This window comes from Grampus griseus (assembly GCF_964374135.1).
Source record: "Grampus griseus genome assembly, chromosome: 3".
Classification (NCBI taxonomy): Eukaryota; Metazoa; Chordata; class Mammalia; order Artiodactyla; family Delphinidae; genus Grampus; species Grampus griseus.
In genome coordinates this window covers 172,519,768-172,536,457 of record NC_139019.1, presented here as the reverse complement: position 1 = coordinate 172,536,457, position 16,690 = coordinate 172,519,768, and the positions used below count along the sequence as shown (strand labels likewise).

Below are 16,690 nucleotides of genomic sequence, written 5' to 3'. Positions count from 1 at the left end.
GTCCGAGCTGGGGCGGCAGCGGCGGCCTCCCAGGGTGTCGGGAACGGCAAAGGGCCTACGGGCGCAGCCCCCGGCTCCCGGCGGCGCGCTCGGCGGCAGTGGTAGGGATCGCTTCCCGGCGTGCCCCGCGGAGGGGCGCGCAGGCGCGGTCAGGGCGGGCGGAGCGCAAGCGCGGGCGGCGGGGGCGGGGCGCGGAGGCTGAGGTGAGCGCCGGGCGGCGGTGCAGAGCTACTGGAGCGCCCGGCGGCTCCGGGCGGTGGACGAAGAAGGAGGCCCCGGCCCCTGCCCGTCCCGTGCCCCCACGGCCCCGCGGCCCCAAGCGCCCCCGGCCCCGGCCCCGTCCGCCGCCGCCATGGCCCGGCCGCTGGTGCCCAGCTCACAGAAGGCCCTGCTTCTGGAGCTCAAGGGGCTGCAGGAGGAGCCGGTGGAGGGCTTCCGGGTGACCCTGGTGGACGAGGGCGACCTGTACAACTGGGAGGTGGCCATCTTCGGGCCCCCCAACACCTACTACGAGGGCGGCTACTTCAAGGTGAGCGGCGGGGTCAGGGGGCGGCGACCCCCTCCTCCGGCTCCTCGGGGCCCCTCCCCCACCTCTGCCCCCTGCCCCCGTCCTCTCCCCTGGTGGGACCCGTTCTCACTGTCTCTCCTCCTCACGGGGTTCCTTCCCTCTCCCTCTTCTCCTCGCGGGGCCCCCATCCTCTGTCCCTCCTCCTCCCGGAGCCCCTTCCTTCTGCCCCGCTGCCTGATCGCCTCTGGCGAGCTAGGGGCCCTCGGTCAACCCCTCTGGCCCTAGGAGTCCCCGAGAAGCGCCTCTTCCCTCTAAGGCCGCTTCATGTCCCCAGAGGGGAGGCCCGGGACCCTCCCTGTTTCTCTGGGTGCGGGGCCTTTGCTTCCCCCAGCCTCTGGTGCCCGTCCCCCTCCTCCTGGCCCTGCCCGCTGCCCGGAGCGGACAAAGAGGCCTCCCCAGAACCAGCCAGCACTGTTGGGAGGGAGGGAGGCCCCCCGCCTGGGGGCTGGCTCGGCCACTGGCTCGGGTTCCAACAAAGGCCCGGATGGGGCTGGCAGCCGGGACCTGCTTGGAAAGCGGCCACCCTGGCCGATAGCAGTGGGCCAAGCCCTCTGGGCTTCATCCTGAGCCTTACGTAACGTGTTCTGTCCGGCCGTCGCTCCCACCCTCAGCCCTGTCCCCGGGAGCCACAGCACAGAGCCCACCCAGGCCCGGCCTCAGAAGCTTAGGCTCTTCTGTGCCCCGGCTGGCCTTTCTCAGGTTCCTCTGAGCAGGCGGCTTCTTGGGCCCCACGTCTCCTGCCCTGGGTCGCTTCTGGGCGCTCTGTGAGCGGGGAGGCCAGGGCTGTCCCGGGGACCGGCTGTGTTTCTGACAAGTGTGACGAGGACTCGGGCCAGTACCTGGACAGGATATGAGTCCAGATGTGGTGTTGGCAGGACCCCTCCCAAATCAAAGGACTTTACTCCTCGAGCCAGACGGACAAGACAGGGGGTCTCCTTGTAAGAGAAGCGGAGCCTGGGCCCTCAGCTGGAACACCCCCAATGCCGCCTGCCAAGAGCCCAGCGGCCAGGCTGGGAGGCCCGGGCGGTGGCGGGGCGGGGCTGGCACTGCCCGGACAGATGTCTGTGTTTGCAGTTTTGGCTAACATTTTAGCCATGCCTGCTCAGGGGCCGGGAGGGGGCAGGCTGGCCTGCTGGGGTGATTCTTGAGTTGAGATTCCCTTGTTGCTGGGGTGGGATGGGGGGATGAGCATGGACAGCCCTGGGCTGAGTTCTGATGTGGAATCCGTCTTCCCCGTGCAGGACATGGATTGGGGGCTGGTCCCCAAATGGTTTAACCAACCCTCGTCCCTGAGCCTCTTTTGTCTGCATCTGGGAGCTGTTGGCTGTGAGGATAAGGGCCCCACTCAGAGCTGGAATAGCATGAGTCCCACCCTGAGGCCAGGCCGGGACTCTGAGCAAGGGTGCTGGACTGGAAGGAAAGGAAAGGACGTGGGTTTCTGGCTACTGCCCACTGTTTGCAAGGGATTGTGGGTAGGACCTTCCAGGCTGGCTTTGGGGGGATGATCCTGTTATTCTAGAAACCTGGGCTAGGGAGGGGCGCCATAAATCTGATCGCGTTTGCCGCGAGAGTCTGTCCTCGAGGAAGGCAGCGTGGGACCCACAGTGGTTCCGCCACCCTCACGTCCTCCTGTTCTGATGTGGTTGGCTGGGGAGTGGGGGGAAATATGTGGAAATACAGGGGCTGGAAGTGCCCGGGGGGCACCATCGCTTTCCAGCACCTTCCTCTCAGCCCGCCCAGCCTCACCCCCTCCCCCTTACAAGCCAGAGGGGCTCCGGGCAGCGTGTGCTGAGGGGTGCCCCAGAGACCTGGGTTGGGGAGCCCCTCCACAGCTGCATTCTGTGTGCCCTCAGGCAAGGTGCTCTCCTTCTCTGAGCCTCAGTTGGCACAGCAGTAAAGGCATCTCTGGGACTTGACGGGTGTTTGGTGAGGGGAGGCCTGTCCCCCTACTCCGCTAAGGAGGCCTCAGCTGGTCTCTGTCTTCACTTAGGAACGCAGCCCTGGGCTTGGCCGGACCAAGGGGCAGGGTCTGAGGCCCAAGTTCCAGACTGACTTCAGGCCTCAGCACGTTCACTCCAGAACAGAGGGCCCTCCCCCGAGTGCCCCCAGCGCCCGCTGCCCAGGAGGACGATTCTCTAAAGATGGGGGGGCCCGCGGCCCCCTCTTGTCCCACGTTGGCCCCGAGAGCCTGAAGCACCATCAGGATCCCAGGACTGGGGCTTAAACAGGCGAGGCCTGGGCATAACTCTCCCTCGCGGCCCTCCCCCGTCTGCCCGTGACCTTCCCGTTTGCCTTCCTGACCCCCCAGGACTGACACCTGCGGGCAAAGAGCCTGTCCGCCTGGTGCTGACTCATCTCCGCCCCCGGCGCCTGCCCAGTGAACACCCATCTATTTTAATCCTCCCCACAGGTTGGAGACTGAGGCTGGGAGCCCAGCGCGGTGCTTGGGCACCCGGCTCCCAGGACTGGGCCCACAACGCTCCCTGGGGCCAGGGCTCTGGTCCCCCCAGAGGCCTGGGCTGGGACGGGCCTGGAGCTGCACCCCGGCGAGTGCCCACACACTCCCCCCCCCCGCCCCCAGCCACTGACAGCAGGGCAGGGACCGGGGTGGTCAGCTCAGCTCGGTGACCCCGAAAAGCCCCTGGCCCGTGAGGGGCGCCGGAGGCAGGCGAGTCCCAGGCTGACCGCTGTGTGTGGTCTTGGGTGGCCTGACCCGGCCCTGGCTGAGCCTCTGCTCTCCCCCACCAGGCGCGCCTCAAGTTCCCCATTGACTACCCCTACTCTCCGCCGGCCTTTCGCTTCCTGACCAAGATGTGGCACCCCAACATCTACGAGGTGAGCCTGCTCCTCCAGGGGGCGGGGTGGGGCGGGGGGCGTGTGGACGGGAGCCTCATGGGTGCTGACCCCCCCGTGCCGCACAGACTGGGGACGTGTGCATCTCCATCCTCCACCCCCCCGTCGATGACCCCCAGAGCGGGGAGCTGCCCTCGGAGCGGTGGAACCCCACACAGAACGTCAGGTGAGGCAGTCAGCGTCGGGCAGGCCAGCCCTGGGGACGTGGACACGGGAGGATGCAGCTCCCTGTGGGGTGGCAGCGTCTGTGGGAGCCCCCTCCCGCCAGAGCCCCCATCCCTGCCGGCCTCTCCTCCATTTCCTGCCATCCCTGCCCCACCCACCTTCAGGAATGGTCTCTGGGACTCCTGTGGCCGTGTCTGCGTGCCCCTGGGGTCCCCCCTCCTTCCTCGAGCCCCAGGGAGCACAGCCCTTCCATCCCCTGGTGCTGTGCTCACCCTGAGCGGCCCGGGCACTCTCCTCCTCCCCAGGCTGGAGCGGGAATGAGTGGCACAGGGGACCCACTCTCCAGGCAGGATGCCCCAGGGAGGGGACAGGCCTGCTCCAGCGGAGGGAAGATGGTCCTGGCCTTGGCTGTCCACCCATGTCCCGTCCCAGGAGCCTGGCACGCCGCAGAGGGCAGGTGGAGGGTGGCGGGCCGGCTCGGGGCATGAGGCTCCCGGGCAGGCAGCCTCTGGGCCGTGGACCCCCCACGCCGACTCCTGCCGCCTCCCCTAGGACCATCCTCCTGAGCGTCATCTCCCTCCTCAACGAGCCCAACACCTTCTCACCGGCCAACGTGGACGCTTCCGTGATGTACAGGAAGTGGAAAGAAAGCAAAGGCAAGGACCGCGAGTACACGGACATCATCCGGTGAGTGGGCCTGGGGCCTGGGGAGGCAGGGGGGCCCCTCCTGAGCCCTCCTCCTCTTGCCGGAAAAGCTGGGGTCTTTCTCTCGTGAAGCGTGTGGCCCACATATGTACTATCATGTGTGGACGTGCCGTGTGTGTGTGTGTGCGTGTCTCGTGTGCGTGACACGTGGGTGCATGCACCTCACACAGAGATAAACGGCCTGGTGTCCGCCAGGATCTAGCAGGGTCTTGCCACATCCTTCTGCTTGACACTGTAAGGTCAGCGATCCCACCGGTACCCTCCATCCCCCGTGTACGCGGATCCTGCGTGCTGGGGCGTGCACGCGTGTGCGTGGCCCCGTGCTTTGCCCCACGCGGTCTCCTCCGGGACCGTGCTGTGCGGGGTGTTCCATCATTTCGCCTAACGGGAGTGAATGTCGCAATTTTGAGACTTGGAGTTATTCTCTAAAGGTAGCAAAGCCGTGTGGTATGAGCATGTTTAGGAGATAACTTCTTTTACGAAAAGTCAGTTTCTCCTGGTTGTAAAAGCAGCGCATCACTTAGGAGTTTGCCAGGATGAACTCCTCTCATTTCTGTTGTTTTCTGTTTTTCCGCGTGAACAGGCAGGTGCCCGGCCTCGCAGGGGAGTCTGTGTGAAACATTCCCCAGGGGCCTGCGCTCTCTGCCCTGTTGTGTTTGTTGTGTCCCGTGAGCTGCTCTAGGAGCCCCTGGGGTCTGTGACTTGTTTCGTGACAAACTAAACGCTTCACTAAGTCTCCTCCAAAGAGGTTTTTAGTCTGTCATTTGCCTCTTGGAAAAGGGAATAGGTCAGACACATCTCCATGACGACCCAGGCCCCCCCGCAGGCCCAGCATTCACCCGGAAAAACAGTTCTCGTCCTCACCAGCATCCAGGCGCATGCTCACCCACCATGTCCACGCAGCTGTGGGGACTTGTGCCCGTGGGCCGGCCGCACGACCCCATGGTGGGAGCTCCAGAAAGCCCACCGGCCCTGTCGGGTGGTGGGACCCCAGGCACAGCACGTGCGGTCAGAGCTCCTGCCGGCTACCGTCAGTTGGATAAAGCTCCGGACAGAAAGCGCATGCAGGAGACACGGTGCTGGTGACAGGAAGACGCTCAAGTACAGAGAGGAGAGGACCCGGGACCCCGGCCTGGTGGGGGTGTGCCGAGTCCCGCCACGGGCGCCTCCCAGTGGCTGGCCCTTCCCCTGGGGCTGCTGAGCGACCCCGCCCACCCCACCCGCCACCCTCCACCCTGCCCCTCGCCCACTGACCCGGCCCAGCGCCGTGGCTGCTCCCACTTCGCCTGACCTCAGTGGCCAGGGCCGAAATGCGCTTCTCTTCCTGATGAGCCGACACCCTCCCTGTGTCTGCACAGCCCTCATCCTGGTTCAGAGCCCGCGTTCCACCGCCTCCCACACGTGTGTGCTCGTGTCTGTGCGCGCGTGTGTGATCAGAGGCCCGTGCACACGCGGGGGCCAGGAGTGGTTGGGCCCGTCTGCTCTGCCCCGGCCATCCTGTCGCTGGCCCCCATGGCCCGGCCGCCGCCCCAGTTGTCCTATGTTGTTTCACGGGAGCGAGCGCGGGGGCCCCAGGGCTGCCGGCCGCAATGAGGCAGACCCCGCTTCTCTCCGCAGGAAGCAGGTCCTGGGGACCAAGGTGGACGCGGAGCGGGACGGCGTGAAGGTGCCCACCACGCTGGCCGAGTACTGTGTGAAGACCAAGGCCCCAGCGCCTGACGAGGGCTCGGACCTCTTCTACGACGACTACTACGAGGATGCCGAGGCCGAGGCCGAGGCCGACAGCTGCTTCGGGGACGAGGACGACTCGGGCACCGAGGAGTCCTGACCCCGCGTTTCCGCAAATAAACTGACAGATTTTACCTCAGCCGCCCACTCTCTGCCGCCGCCACTACCTCCGGACACTGCGTCCGCCCTGTCCCCTCCGCCTCCGGGGAGGCCGCTGCGCTCGCGGCCCCGCCTGGGCCGGACGCCGCTCGGGGACCCTGGCCCGCCCGCCCCACCCACCAGCTGGAGCCAGAGACTCGGGGTCCCGGCTTGAGAGCGGACAGATTGACTCGGGGTCACCTCTTCTCTCTGCTTGCGGTTGTTTGGAATCTAAATAAAGCGACTTTATGAGAAGCCCGAGGACCAACCTCTCCTTGGCCGCGAGGCCAACAGGGCCCAGGCGGGGACGCAGGCCCTGGTGCCATGCATGTGACCCGAGACAGGCAGGCGGCAGCCGCCCCTCCGAACCTGGAAGCTCCCCAGGGGTCTCCTGTCAGGTTTGCTGATTTGGGGGGAGGGGCCGCAGAGACTGGGGTCTGGCCAGGCGGGGGCCTGGGGTGTGTTCTTGGGGCTGAGGGGTGGCCCCAGGGGTCCAAAGCCCCAGCTCCTGGGCAAAAATAAAGTTTTATTGGAACAAAGCCACACCCATTTCTTCCCCTGCTTTAGAACGGAGTGATTGCAACCTAACGTCTGGGCCAAAAGCCAGAAATGCCGTCTGGGCGTTTACGGGAAAGGTTACCCCACCTGCCACCACCCTTGGGCCTGTGGGTCCAACCCCTCTGCTCCCCTGGGACCCCTTCTCCCCTTCCCCGGGCTTCTGTAACAAACAGATCCAGACTCGGTGCTCACCCTTCATCACGCTCGGCTTGTGTGGGTCGGGGTCACGTGGGTGTGGGGAGGGAGGGGTGCATGTCACTGCCCCACCGCCTAGATGACCGGAGCCTCAGGGCCGGGAGGATGAGGGCCCAGGGGCCAGGCCAGTGCCCACCAGCCCTAGGGTCACGCGGTGCCTCTTGCCCTGCACAGGACAGATGGGAACAGGCGTGAGCCCCCAGACCCAAGGGGAGGGGTCGAGGACCCACCCTCTAGGGAGCGTCTGAGGATGGAAGCCGGGGTGTAAACGCCCAGCTCTTGTCCCCAGATCCAAAGGAGCTTGTGCACGCAGTTGCCTCGCCCCGGGGCCTCGGGATCCTGTGCTCCCCCCCGGGGGCCTCAGCGTTGGGTTTGCCTGGTTCAACGTGGATTTCAGGTAAACAAACTGTTTTTACTCTCAGATCATCCCATGTAATGTTTGGGACGTAATCATACCAAAAAGTTACTTGTCGTGTATCTGAAATTCGTCTCTTCTTAGTTGCCAAAATATGGCGCCCTCCCCTGCCCCCCAATACCAATGAAACCTACTTCCTGGGGTTATTAGAAAGATTAAACGAGGTAGGACACGTGAACACCCTATAAATACTCATTTTTCTTAAACTGAACCCTGGCCTCACAAGCCCTCCTGGGTGAAGACAACCTTAGCCTCGTGTGCCAGACGCAGTCAGAGGAGAGGTGGACGGTTTGCATCTGGCCTTAGAGCCCCAGCATCGGGGCGATCTCATCATCTGTGACCCATTTTTCATCCGAGTCTTCTTTATTTATCACAACCCTTTCAGCATCAGAGGGAAGAACGCTTGACTCATCACACTGACTCAAGTGCAGGAGAATTTCACTGGCTTCCGTGACTGACAGGGCGGGGGTTTCAGGCACAGCTGGAGCCAGGTGCTGGCTGTGCCCTGACTCTTGTCTCCCCCTACCTGTGGTCGGCAGAATAACAGCTCTGAAAACGTCCATGCCCGAATCCCAGCATCTCTGTCTCTAGATGCTGGAAAAGGCAGGAAATAATTCTCCCCTGTAGCCCCAGAGGAACCAGGCCGGCCCACACCTGGACCTTTGCCCCATGAAGCCCATTTCCTGCTTGCAGCCTCCAGAACTGTGGTTTCAGGCACTGAGCGTGTGGTCAGCTTCCTCTGTGTGGGCCTCATTCTCAGGTGGACGCCTCTCGCCTTGGGCCCACCCACATCCAGGGTGACATCTTTCCAAGTCCAGCAGAGAGTGAGGGCCGTCTGAAAAGTTCCAGAAGAAATGCGGGCCACAGTCTTCACTGAGCTGCTTTAGGGCTTAGGGTGGTCCTCTACCCTGAACCAAACCCTGTGGCCAGGGGGTATGGGGTGTGCTCTGATTGGCTGGTTGCGGTCACGTGGTGTCGGGGAGCAGCAAGGAGAGGGGTGGACCGAAGGAGGGAGGACCTAGCTGAGCCTGGCTAGGACCCTCGGATTTGCAGGAGCCCCCCAGGTACTCATAACACACAAGTGTTCATAGCATCTTTCTTCAAAATTGCCAAAATCTTGAAGACCCCAGATGTCCATGGACAGATGATGGATAAACACAATGTGGTCCGGGGAATTCCCTGGTGGTCCAGTGGTTAGGACACTGAGCTTTCACTGCTGAGGGCCTGGGTTCAATCCCTGGTCGGGGAACTAAGGTCCCGCAAGCCCCATGGCATGGCCAAAAGAAAAACAAAAAACAAAGAAACTAAACAGTGTGGTCCACCCAGACAGTGGAATATTATTGAGCCTTAAAAAGGCAGGAGATTCTGACACCTACTACCACAGGGATGAACCTTGAGGACCTGATGCTCAGTGAGAGAAGCCAGACACAGAAGGACACATGCTGTCGGATTCCACTCACAGAGGGTTCCTGGGGGAGTCAGATCCACAGAGACAGGAAGTAGATGGTGGGGGCCAGGGGCTGGGGGAGGGGTGGGGAGTCAGTGTTTCATGGGGACAGAGTTTCAGTTTGGGAAATTGAGAAAGTTCTAGAGATGATGATGGGCTGGCTGCACGACAATGTGAAGGTGCTTAGTGCCGCCGAGCTGTGCGCTTAAAAATGGTTAAAATGGTGAATTATGGTGTGTGTATTTTGCAAAAATAAGACAACAGGGCAACGAGATAATACCACTGAAACCACAAAACACCATGTGTGAGATGGGAGCTTGAACGTGATGGGACAGTAGATGCTAATGAAGGTTTCTCGTCAGCTTTTCAGGTGTGATCATGGTGACGGGGTTTTGTCTTCAGAGAGTCTGTATCTTTTAGAGGTACTTCAGGGTGGGGTGGAAGCAGCCAGAGCTGTGAATGTCACCTCCCCCACAGGAAGGGTGGGTGTGGGTGGCGCTGGGGGCCCAGGGCCAGCATCATGGAGGCCCCGCGATCCCCGATGCTGCTGCTGCTGGCGGTCCTGGGAGCCCTGTGGGCAGGTGAGCGCGGTGGGGAAACTGAGGCCCAGAGCTGTGGCACCTGGGGTCTGGGGGTGGGAGACAGGGCACGGGGCATCAGAATGGAGACTGGAAACAACTCCCCCGTGCTCAGAAGGGACCCCGCTGAAGACATGTTGGCTGCCCCAAAAGCACAAGGCGGCTTTCCTTGAAACAGCCTTGAAAATAGATGGTGGGTTAAGCAAAGGGCAAAAGGCCGAGGATGCCCGCCGTCCTGGGGGTTTCTTTTCTGACAGTATGTGAGAATCCATTCCCTTTTGCTGGAATATTTCTGGAAGAAGGCTCCAGAGCTGGGAGGCACGGAGGGAGGGAAGGAGTTTCACTTTCCCCCAACAGTTTTGTGCGGGGCACGTGGATGACCTAGTGAGAAGATAATATAAATTTTTTTAAATGGGAGGGATGTGGGACTTCCCTGGCAGTCCAATGGCTCGGACTTGGCGCTGTCACTGCCGGGGCCTGGGTTCAATGCCTGGTGGGGGAACTAAGATCCCACAAGCTTCAAGGCGTGGGGGGAAAAAAAAATGGGGGGGCATAAATCAGGAGTTTGGGATTAACAGATAGACAGTACTATACATAAAAGAGATGAACAACAAGGTCCCACTGTTTAGCACAGGGAACTGTATCCAATATCTTATAATAACCTAAAATCGGAAAAGAAACTGAAAAAGAATATATAGCTATAACTGAATGACTTTGCTGTACACCTGAAACTAACACAACATTGTAACTCAACTATAGTTCAAGTTTTTTAAAAAGTGAGACCCAAAAAAAGCATTTAAAAAAAAAAAGTGTGGGGCCTCCCTGGTGGCGCAGTGGTTGAGAGTCCGCCTGCCGATGCAGGGGACGCGGGTTCGTGCCCCGGTCCGGGAAGATCCCACATGCCGCGGAGCGGCTGGGCCCGTGAGCCATGGCCGCTGAGCCTGCGCGTCCGGAGCCTGTGCTCTGCAACGGGAGAGGCCACAGCAGTGAGAGGCCCGCGTACCGCAAAAAAAAAAAAAAAGTGTGAAGAGGGCTGCTAAGGGCACATGATCCCTTCCTGAGGAGATCATCTCACAGCTCAGTGCAGTGGAGGCTCGGAGAGTTTAGCAGGTGGATTGAGGGTCTGTGAGTTTTATCTACAGTAGCTGTTAGGACTTCTTCTAAGTGAAGCCTGAGGGCGAGGCGAGGCCTTGGGGCAGAGGAGAGGCCCCATCAGGACAGATATTTTACATTCTTTTCCTTTTGACTTAATTCTGCTTTTTCAGACAAGTCAAGGGAATCATGCAGATAACTTCCATCTTCTCTTCCCTAAATTCCTCAGTGGTAAACATTTGCTGCAGTTGCTTTATCATCCCCTCTTCCACTCACATCCCGACCCTGGGTGTGTGTGTTAAATATAAATAGGTATGTTTATCATTCTTTTTCTGAGCCCTTTGAGAGTGGGCTGCAGACGTGCTGCCCCTCACCCCTAAGCGCTCCAGTGAGTCTTCTGAGAACCAAGACAGCCCCTTATGTGACTGGTAGATTCTCAGCATCCTTCCTATCCGCTCACCTACAGACCTTATTCCAACTGTCGCCACGGGGTCCTCTGTGGGTCACTGCGTCATCCTGCTGACCTCGGTCCCTGCGCTCTGGAAGCGTCTCTATGTCCCCCGGGTCCTCTGGCCACTGTGGGCCTGTCAGCTGTGTTCCCAGACTGGGCTCCGGTGGTGCAGTTTCCACAGGACCCACGGAGGGGGGCTGTGTTCTCCCTGTCCTGGTGGATCCGTTCGACCACTTGGAGAAGCTGAGGTTGGCCGGGCTTCTCCAAAGTGAAATCAAGCATTTCCCCTTGTAGTTGTCTTGAGGGGAGACTTTGGGACTCTGAGGGTAGAGCGTACTCCTCACACCTCACCCTCGAGCTGGATTCACAGGATGTGGGGCAGATGCAGGCTGTTTGCCCCCCAGCACCACGCAGGAGTCAGGGTGTGCTAGTATGTTTATACACAACTCCAGCTTGCGGGGGCAGGAGACCACAGCCCAGAGAGTGAGGCAGCCTAGCTTGGGTTGCCCAGAAGGGAGTGACGGAGCTGGAATTGGAGCCCCGGCTGCCTGACTTCCCAAATCATGAATGCGCGGCTAGAACCGGCACCTGGAGGCGTGAAATGGAAGGACAGCCGTGGTGGGCATCCCACTCTTCTGGCCTGGCTGGATGGCAATAGTTCTGTGATCAGTTGGTGACCCAGCAGGGTAGGAACCCAACCATCCACCCCTATCCTTTCTCCCTCCCTTCTTTCCTTCTTTCGTTCTATCCATCCATCACCCATCACCCAGCATCCATCCATCATCCATCTATCCATCCACTCATGCTTCCTTCCTTATTTGCTGACCATGTATTGTATTAGACCTGTTGTAAACAAGACTGGCACAGAGCCTGTCCTTGCATCACTCATAGGCTAGTGGGAATAGACAGGCAATGCGGAAGTGTGTGGGATACAACACCAGGGTGGGGTGAGTGCTTGGAAGAGAACAGAGGAAGAGGAAGAGGAAGAGGTCTCAGAGGAGAAGACTTTTGGGCCGAGACCAGTGAGACAGCCAGACATCGGAATGTCTGGGGGAAATGCACTCCAGGCTTGCAGAACAGTACATGCAAAGGCCCTGAGGTGGGAACAAGGGCAGTGCCCTGGAGGAGCGGCAGGGAGACCCAAGTGCTGGAGTGGGTGAGGGCGAGTGTGAAGGAAGCAGGGTCAGCTGATGCGTGTCTCGTGGCTCATGAGGAGTTTAGATGTTTAAAGCACGATGGGGAATCCCAGGAAGATTTTGAGCTGATTCACATTAGAGCACTTTTTTATCCTTTTAATTCATGATTGGTTTTAGAACAGTTTTTATAGCAGCTTTATTGAGATGTCATTCACATACTGTACAATTTGCCCATTTAAAGGATACAATTCAGAGAATTTCAGCGCATTCAGAGCTGTGCAACCAACCCCATAGTCTAATTCCAGAACATTCCATCCAGGGCTGCAGAGCTGGAGTTGCAGGGTCATGGCAGGGGTGGGGCACCCAGCCCTAACCTGGCTTTTTCTCTCCCCATCCCCAGGAGGCAACACGTTTGAGACCCACATCATTGGGGGTCGAGAGGCTGCCCGCAACTCACACCCATACATGGTTTCGCTGCAGAAATCCGGCTCCCACCTGTGTGGGGGGGTCCTCGTGAACCGGCAGTGGGTGTTGACAGCTGCCCACTGCCTGATCCATCCGTGAGTGACCCTGCCCTGCCCCACCCCCATCCCCCCAGCTGTCCCCAAATCTATCCTGTCATCCCCACTCTCACCTGAGAGATTTAAGCCAATTGTAGCATTGTAGGGGGGGGGTCCCCTTGCCCTCTGCAGTGATTGCTGAGGCGTGCGTATGTGACACTGACCTTAGGCGTGTGTATGTGACATTAGGCCGTGAGGATTCCTGGGGATGGTTTATCTGCTACAACAAAGCACCTTCCAAGTGGACAGAGTCAGGCCCCTTGTGACACCCAGGAGTATATCTCCCACCTGTGGCCATGTGGACAGAGCTGGTCTATGAGGGTGGCAGGGCCAACACAGAGAGGAACCTGGGTCCCTGATGCCATTGTGAAGCCACCAAATCAACCCATCCCAGAGCTGCCCTACCTCTGGTCTGGCCAGTAACAAAGACCACAGATCAAACTGGGTGAAATAACCAAAAGGGACCTGTTGGTTCATGTAACTGAAAACGCCAAGAGGAGGCAGCCTTCAGGCATGGCTTGATCCAGGTGCTCCCATGAGGCGCTCAAAAGCTTGCCTGTGTCTCAACTCTGCTGTCTTGCCCCCTGGCCACATTATCAGGCAGGCTCTCTCCCATGGTGGCAAGGATGGGCCCCCTTAAGTCCTGTAAAAAGAGCTTCTTCCTCTCTAGTTTGGGCAAGTTTATGAGGATAGGTCCCGATGGGCCCAGCTAGGTCACTGCCAGCCTCTGAACAAATCACTGACGTTGAGGCATAACGTACGCGCTGTCTGGAGCCCCAGGCTGGTGGTGGGGGCAGGGAGGGTCAGCATTTTTAAGACACACACAGCACAAGCCCCTGGCCGGGCCGAGTCTGGGGAGGGGTGGGAGCAGGGAAGGCTTACTGGAGGAGGTGGGGAGAAGAACGGGCTGAGCAGTAGCAGGGGAAGGACCCCAGAGAGAGGCTGGGTGAGGGGGTGCGGGACACCGAGTGCCCCTGAGGCTGCAGGGCTGCCGCCCACACCCTGATCTTGTGCCCCCAGGACACAGCTGCTGAGGCTGGTGCTGGGGCTCCACGTGCTCGGAGACCCTGCCCTTACCTGCCACATCAGGGAGGTGGTCCTGCACCCCGAATACAAGCCAGCCCCCCATCTGAAGAATGACCTCGCGCTGCTTAAGGTGCTGCCAGTGGGAGAAATGGTAGTTCCAGGTCCCCTCCCTCAGTGTGGTGTTCCCCTCCCCCAGGGTCCCCTCCCCACTGTCCCTCCCCCAGGAACCCCTCCCTCATCGCCCCTCCCCCAGTGTTCCCCTCCCCCAAGGTCCCCTCCTGCACTCACCTGCCCCTTTCTGTTCCCTGTAGCTGGATGGGAAGGTGAAACGCAGCAAGACCATCCGGCCCCTGGCCTTGCCGCGAGGACGCCAGGCAGTGGCCGCAGGAGCGCGGTGCAGCATGGCCGGCTGGGGTGTGACCCACCAGAATGGGCAACTGGCCAGGGCACTGCAGGAGCTGGATATGCACGTGCTGGACGCCAGGAAGTGCAACAACAGTCAGTTTTGGCAGGGTGACATCAGCCCCCGCATGATCTGCCTGGCAGCCTACTCCAAGAACCAGGCCCCCTGCGAGGTGAGGGGGCTGGGGTGGGGGGCGCCTCATCGGCCAGCAGCTGGGCACCCAGGCAAGCCCCAACTCTCCAGGCCCTGCTCCCTCCATTCCCTGGGGGTCCTGAAGGTTGGCACGAGCGTGAGCCCATTTCTCAGGTGCAGAAACTGAGGCACAGAGAGGTTGCCCATGGTCACATAGCCAGCAGCAGAGCTGGGGCATGAACTCCAGCACCCAGGAAGATCAGGGCATAGATAGAGCATGTGCAAAGGCCCTGCGGTGGGAAGAAGGAGCAAAGAGAGTTAAAAGGAAACGAAAGGAGGAGGGAATGAAGGAGGTCGGGGGACGGAGGGTGCAGGGAGAGGGGGGCAGGGGTCTCTGCCCTGGAATCAGCCTCCTGCCCCCCACCTCCCGCAGTGGGCAGCAAGGTGACCGGTGCTCTGTTGCCTCGGCAGGGGGACTCGGGAGGACCCGTGATATGCAGCAGAGGCCAAGTGGCTGGAATCCTGTCCTTCAGCTCTGAGAACTGCACCGACATCTTCAAACCCCCCGTGGCCACCGCCGTGGCCCCTTATAAGTCCTGGATCGAGAAGGTCATCGGCCACTAGCGGCCCGCTTCCCTAACCCGACCCTCCAGAGGTGGCCCTACTCCCCTTCTGTGCGCCAGCAGGATTGCAGGGAGGGGCGGCCGGGGGCCTGCATGTGTCAGGGGACCAATAAACTCTAATAAGGAAATGGCATGAGCCGGCCTGCATTCTGCCCCATGCGGGGGTGGGGGGGCAGGGGGAATGAGAGCTCCCCATTTACAAAACAGAGGTTGCAGGTTTGAGGCTTCCCAGGCGGCCCAGCAGCTGGCGAGGGCCCCGAGGGTGCCTGGCAGGGGACAGCGCTGGCCACTGGGTTCCGAAGCCAGATTCCCTCGGGCAGGGGGTGGGCTGGGCACTGGGGAGCCAGAGGGAGACACGGAGAAAGCAGCCAGGGATCTTCTTCCCCCTCTCTTTTTTATTTTGGTGCCGCCTTTATTGAGATATAATTCACACGCCATACAATTCACCCTTTTGAAAAGTGTGTAATGCAGTGGTTTTCGGTACATTACCCGGGTTGTGCCACCAGCCCCTCTGTCCAGTTCCAGAACATTCCATCACCCCAAAAGCAACCCCAGCCCCTCCCCCAGCCCCTGACGACCAGGAATCCACCCTCTGTGTCTGTGGATTTGCCTGTTCCGGATGCTTCCCGTCAATGGAATCACACCCTGTGTGTCCACGTCTGGCTTCTCTCACGGAGCATCGTGTTCTCAAGGTCTGTCCACGTTGTAGCGAGTGTCGGGGCTACCGAGTGACGTTCCTGGGTGTGGAGGGACATGTGTGTGTATCTGCTCACCTGTCCGTGGACACTTGGGCTGTTTCCACCCTGGCTGCTGTGGCCATGGGCGCACAGGCACGTGTGTGGACGTGTGTTTTCAGTTCTCCCGGGCCTGCGCCGACGAGGGAGGGCTTGCTGGGCCACGTGGTGACTTTCTGTTGAACAGTTTGTGGAACTGCTGTTTTCCAGCAGAGTCTTTTACTTTTCCTCTGAAAACCTCAAACACACAGCCACGTTGAAATAACCGCACACTGAACACCTAGGTGCCCACCATGCAGGTTCTGCCAGGAGCAGGTGATATGCCTGCTTCTTGGTCCACTGTCCGTCTGTCCGTCCATCTGGCTTTGTTGCATCTCACAGCAGACAGACACTGCCCTGTGGGGACACGGCCGGGATTGCAGGACTTATTTAGCGCCCTGTCTCTCCCTCCTACGCGGCGGAACGCACAGGTGTCACTCAAGGATCTGCTGCTCCGACAGCAAGGACAGATGTGAACAACACAAGCCCTGCAACATGCACATCCCTGACCCCAGAAGATCGCTCAGCCCCTCACAGGCTTGTCGTGAATGGAGCTTTTGCATAGTGACTACAGCACATGGGCGACAAGTTAAAAGGACAAAACCCGCCAAGGGAAAAAAGTGCCCCACGTCATCCACCGATAACCTTTTTCCCAGGAAGTAAGTGCCTCTGGTGCCTTCCGTCCTCATCTGAGGGTTTTCTAAGCAGGAAAGGCCACTGCTCAGGCAGCCAGCCCGGCACTGCCTCAGCCCAGGCCAGGGAGCAGCTCCCGGCCCCCACCTGCCGCCTGTATCCGCTTGTCTGGGCTATGGGCCCAGAAGTGGAGTTTGCCCATCAGAAGGCAAGGGCTTTTCCCCTTTGGTGATGGCAGCAGAATTTCTTGTCTGCTGAGCACAGACTGAGTTCCAGGCCTCCTGCAAAGTGTTAAGATGCTTTAGGAAACCCTTGCCATCTTTATTCCAGAGGCAGAGAGAAGGAAGGATGAAAAGGAGGCGGAGGACGGAGACCACCCACCTTCTCTCTCTCTCTCTTTTTTCTTTTCCAAACTGCTAAAGCTTCTTTATCTTTTTTTTTTTTTTAATAGACTTTACTTTTTTAGAACAGTTTTTTTTTTTATTTTGGCAGTACGCGGGCCTCTCACTGT

The 16,690-nt window shown here is 59.9% G+C and overlaps 2 protein-coding genes across 2 annotated transcripts; both read left to right on the top strand.

Annotated features, from left to right (window-relative positions):
- Positions 1-188: 188 nt before the first annotated feature.
- CDC34 (cell division cycle 34, ubiquitin conjugating enzyme) lies at positions 189-6,672 on the top strand. Its single transcript, XM_082651906.1, has 5 exons — positions 189-529; positions 3,317-3,403; positions 3,490-3,587; positions 4,139-4,273; positions 5,909-6,672. Exons 1-5 carry the CDS (start codon positions 353-355, stop codon positions 6,117-6,119), a joined length of 708 nt encoding a protein of 235 aa, XP_082508032.1. The 5' UTR covers positions 189-352; the 3' UTR covers positions 6,120-6,672.
- Positions 6,673-9,292: 2,620 nt separating this feature from the next.
- GZMM (granzyme M) lies at positions 9,293-14,882 on the top strand (the record flags this gene model as incomplete). The annotated part of the gene is made up of 5 exons (XM_082650972.1): positions 9,293-9,353; positions 12,430-12,589; positions 13,610-13,745; positions 13,927-14,190; positions 14,622-14,882. The coding sequence occupies 5 exons, from the start codon at positions 9,293-9,295 to the stop codon at positions 14,772-14,774; spliced, it is 774 nt and encodes a 257-aa protein (XP_082507098.1). The 3' UTR covers positions 14,775-14,882.
- Positions 14,883-16,690: the final 1,808 nt, after the last annotated feature.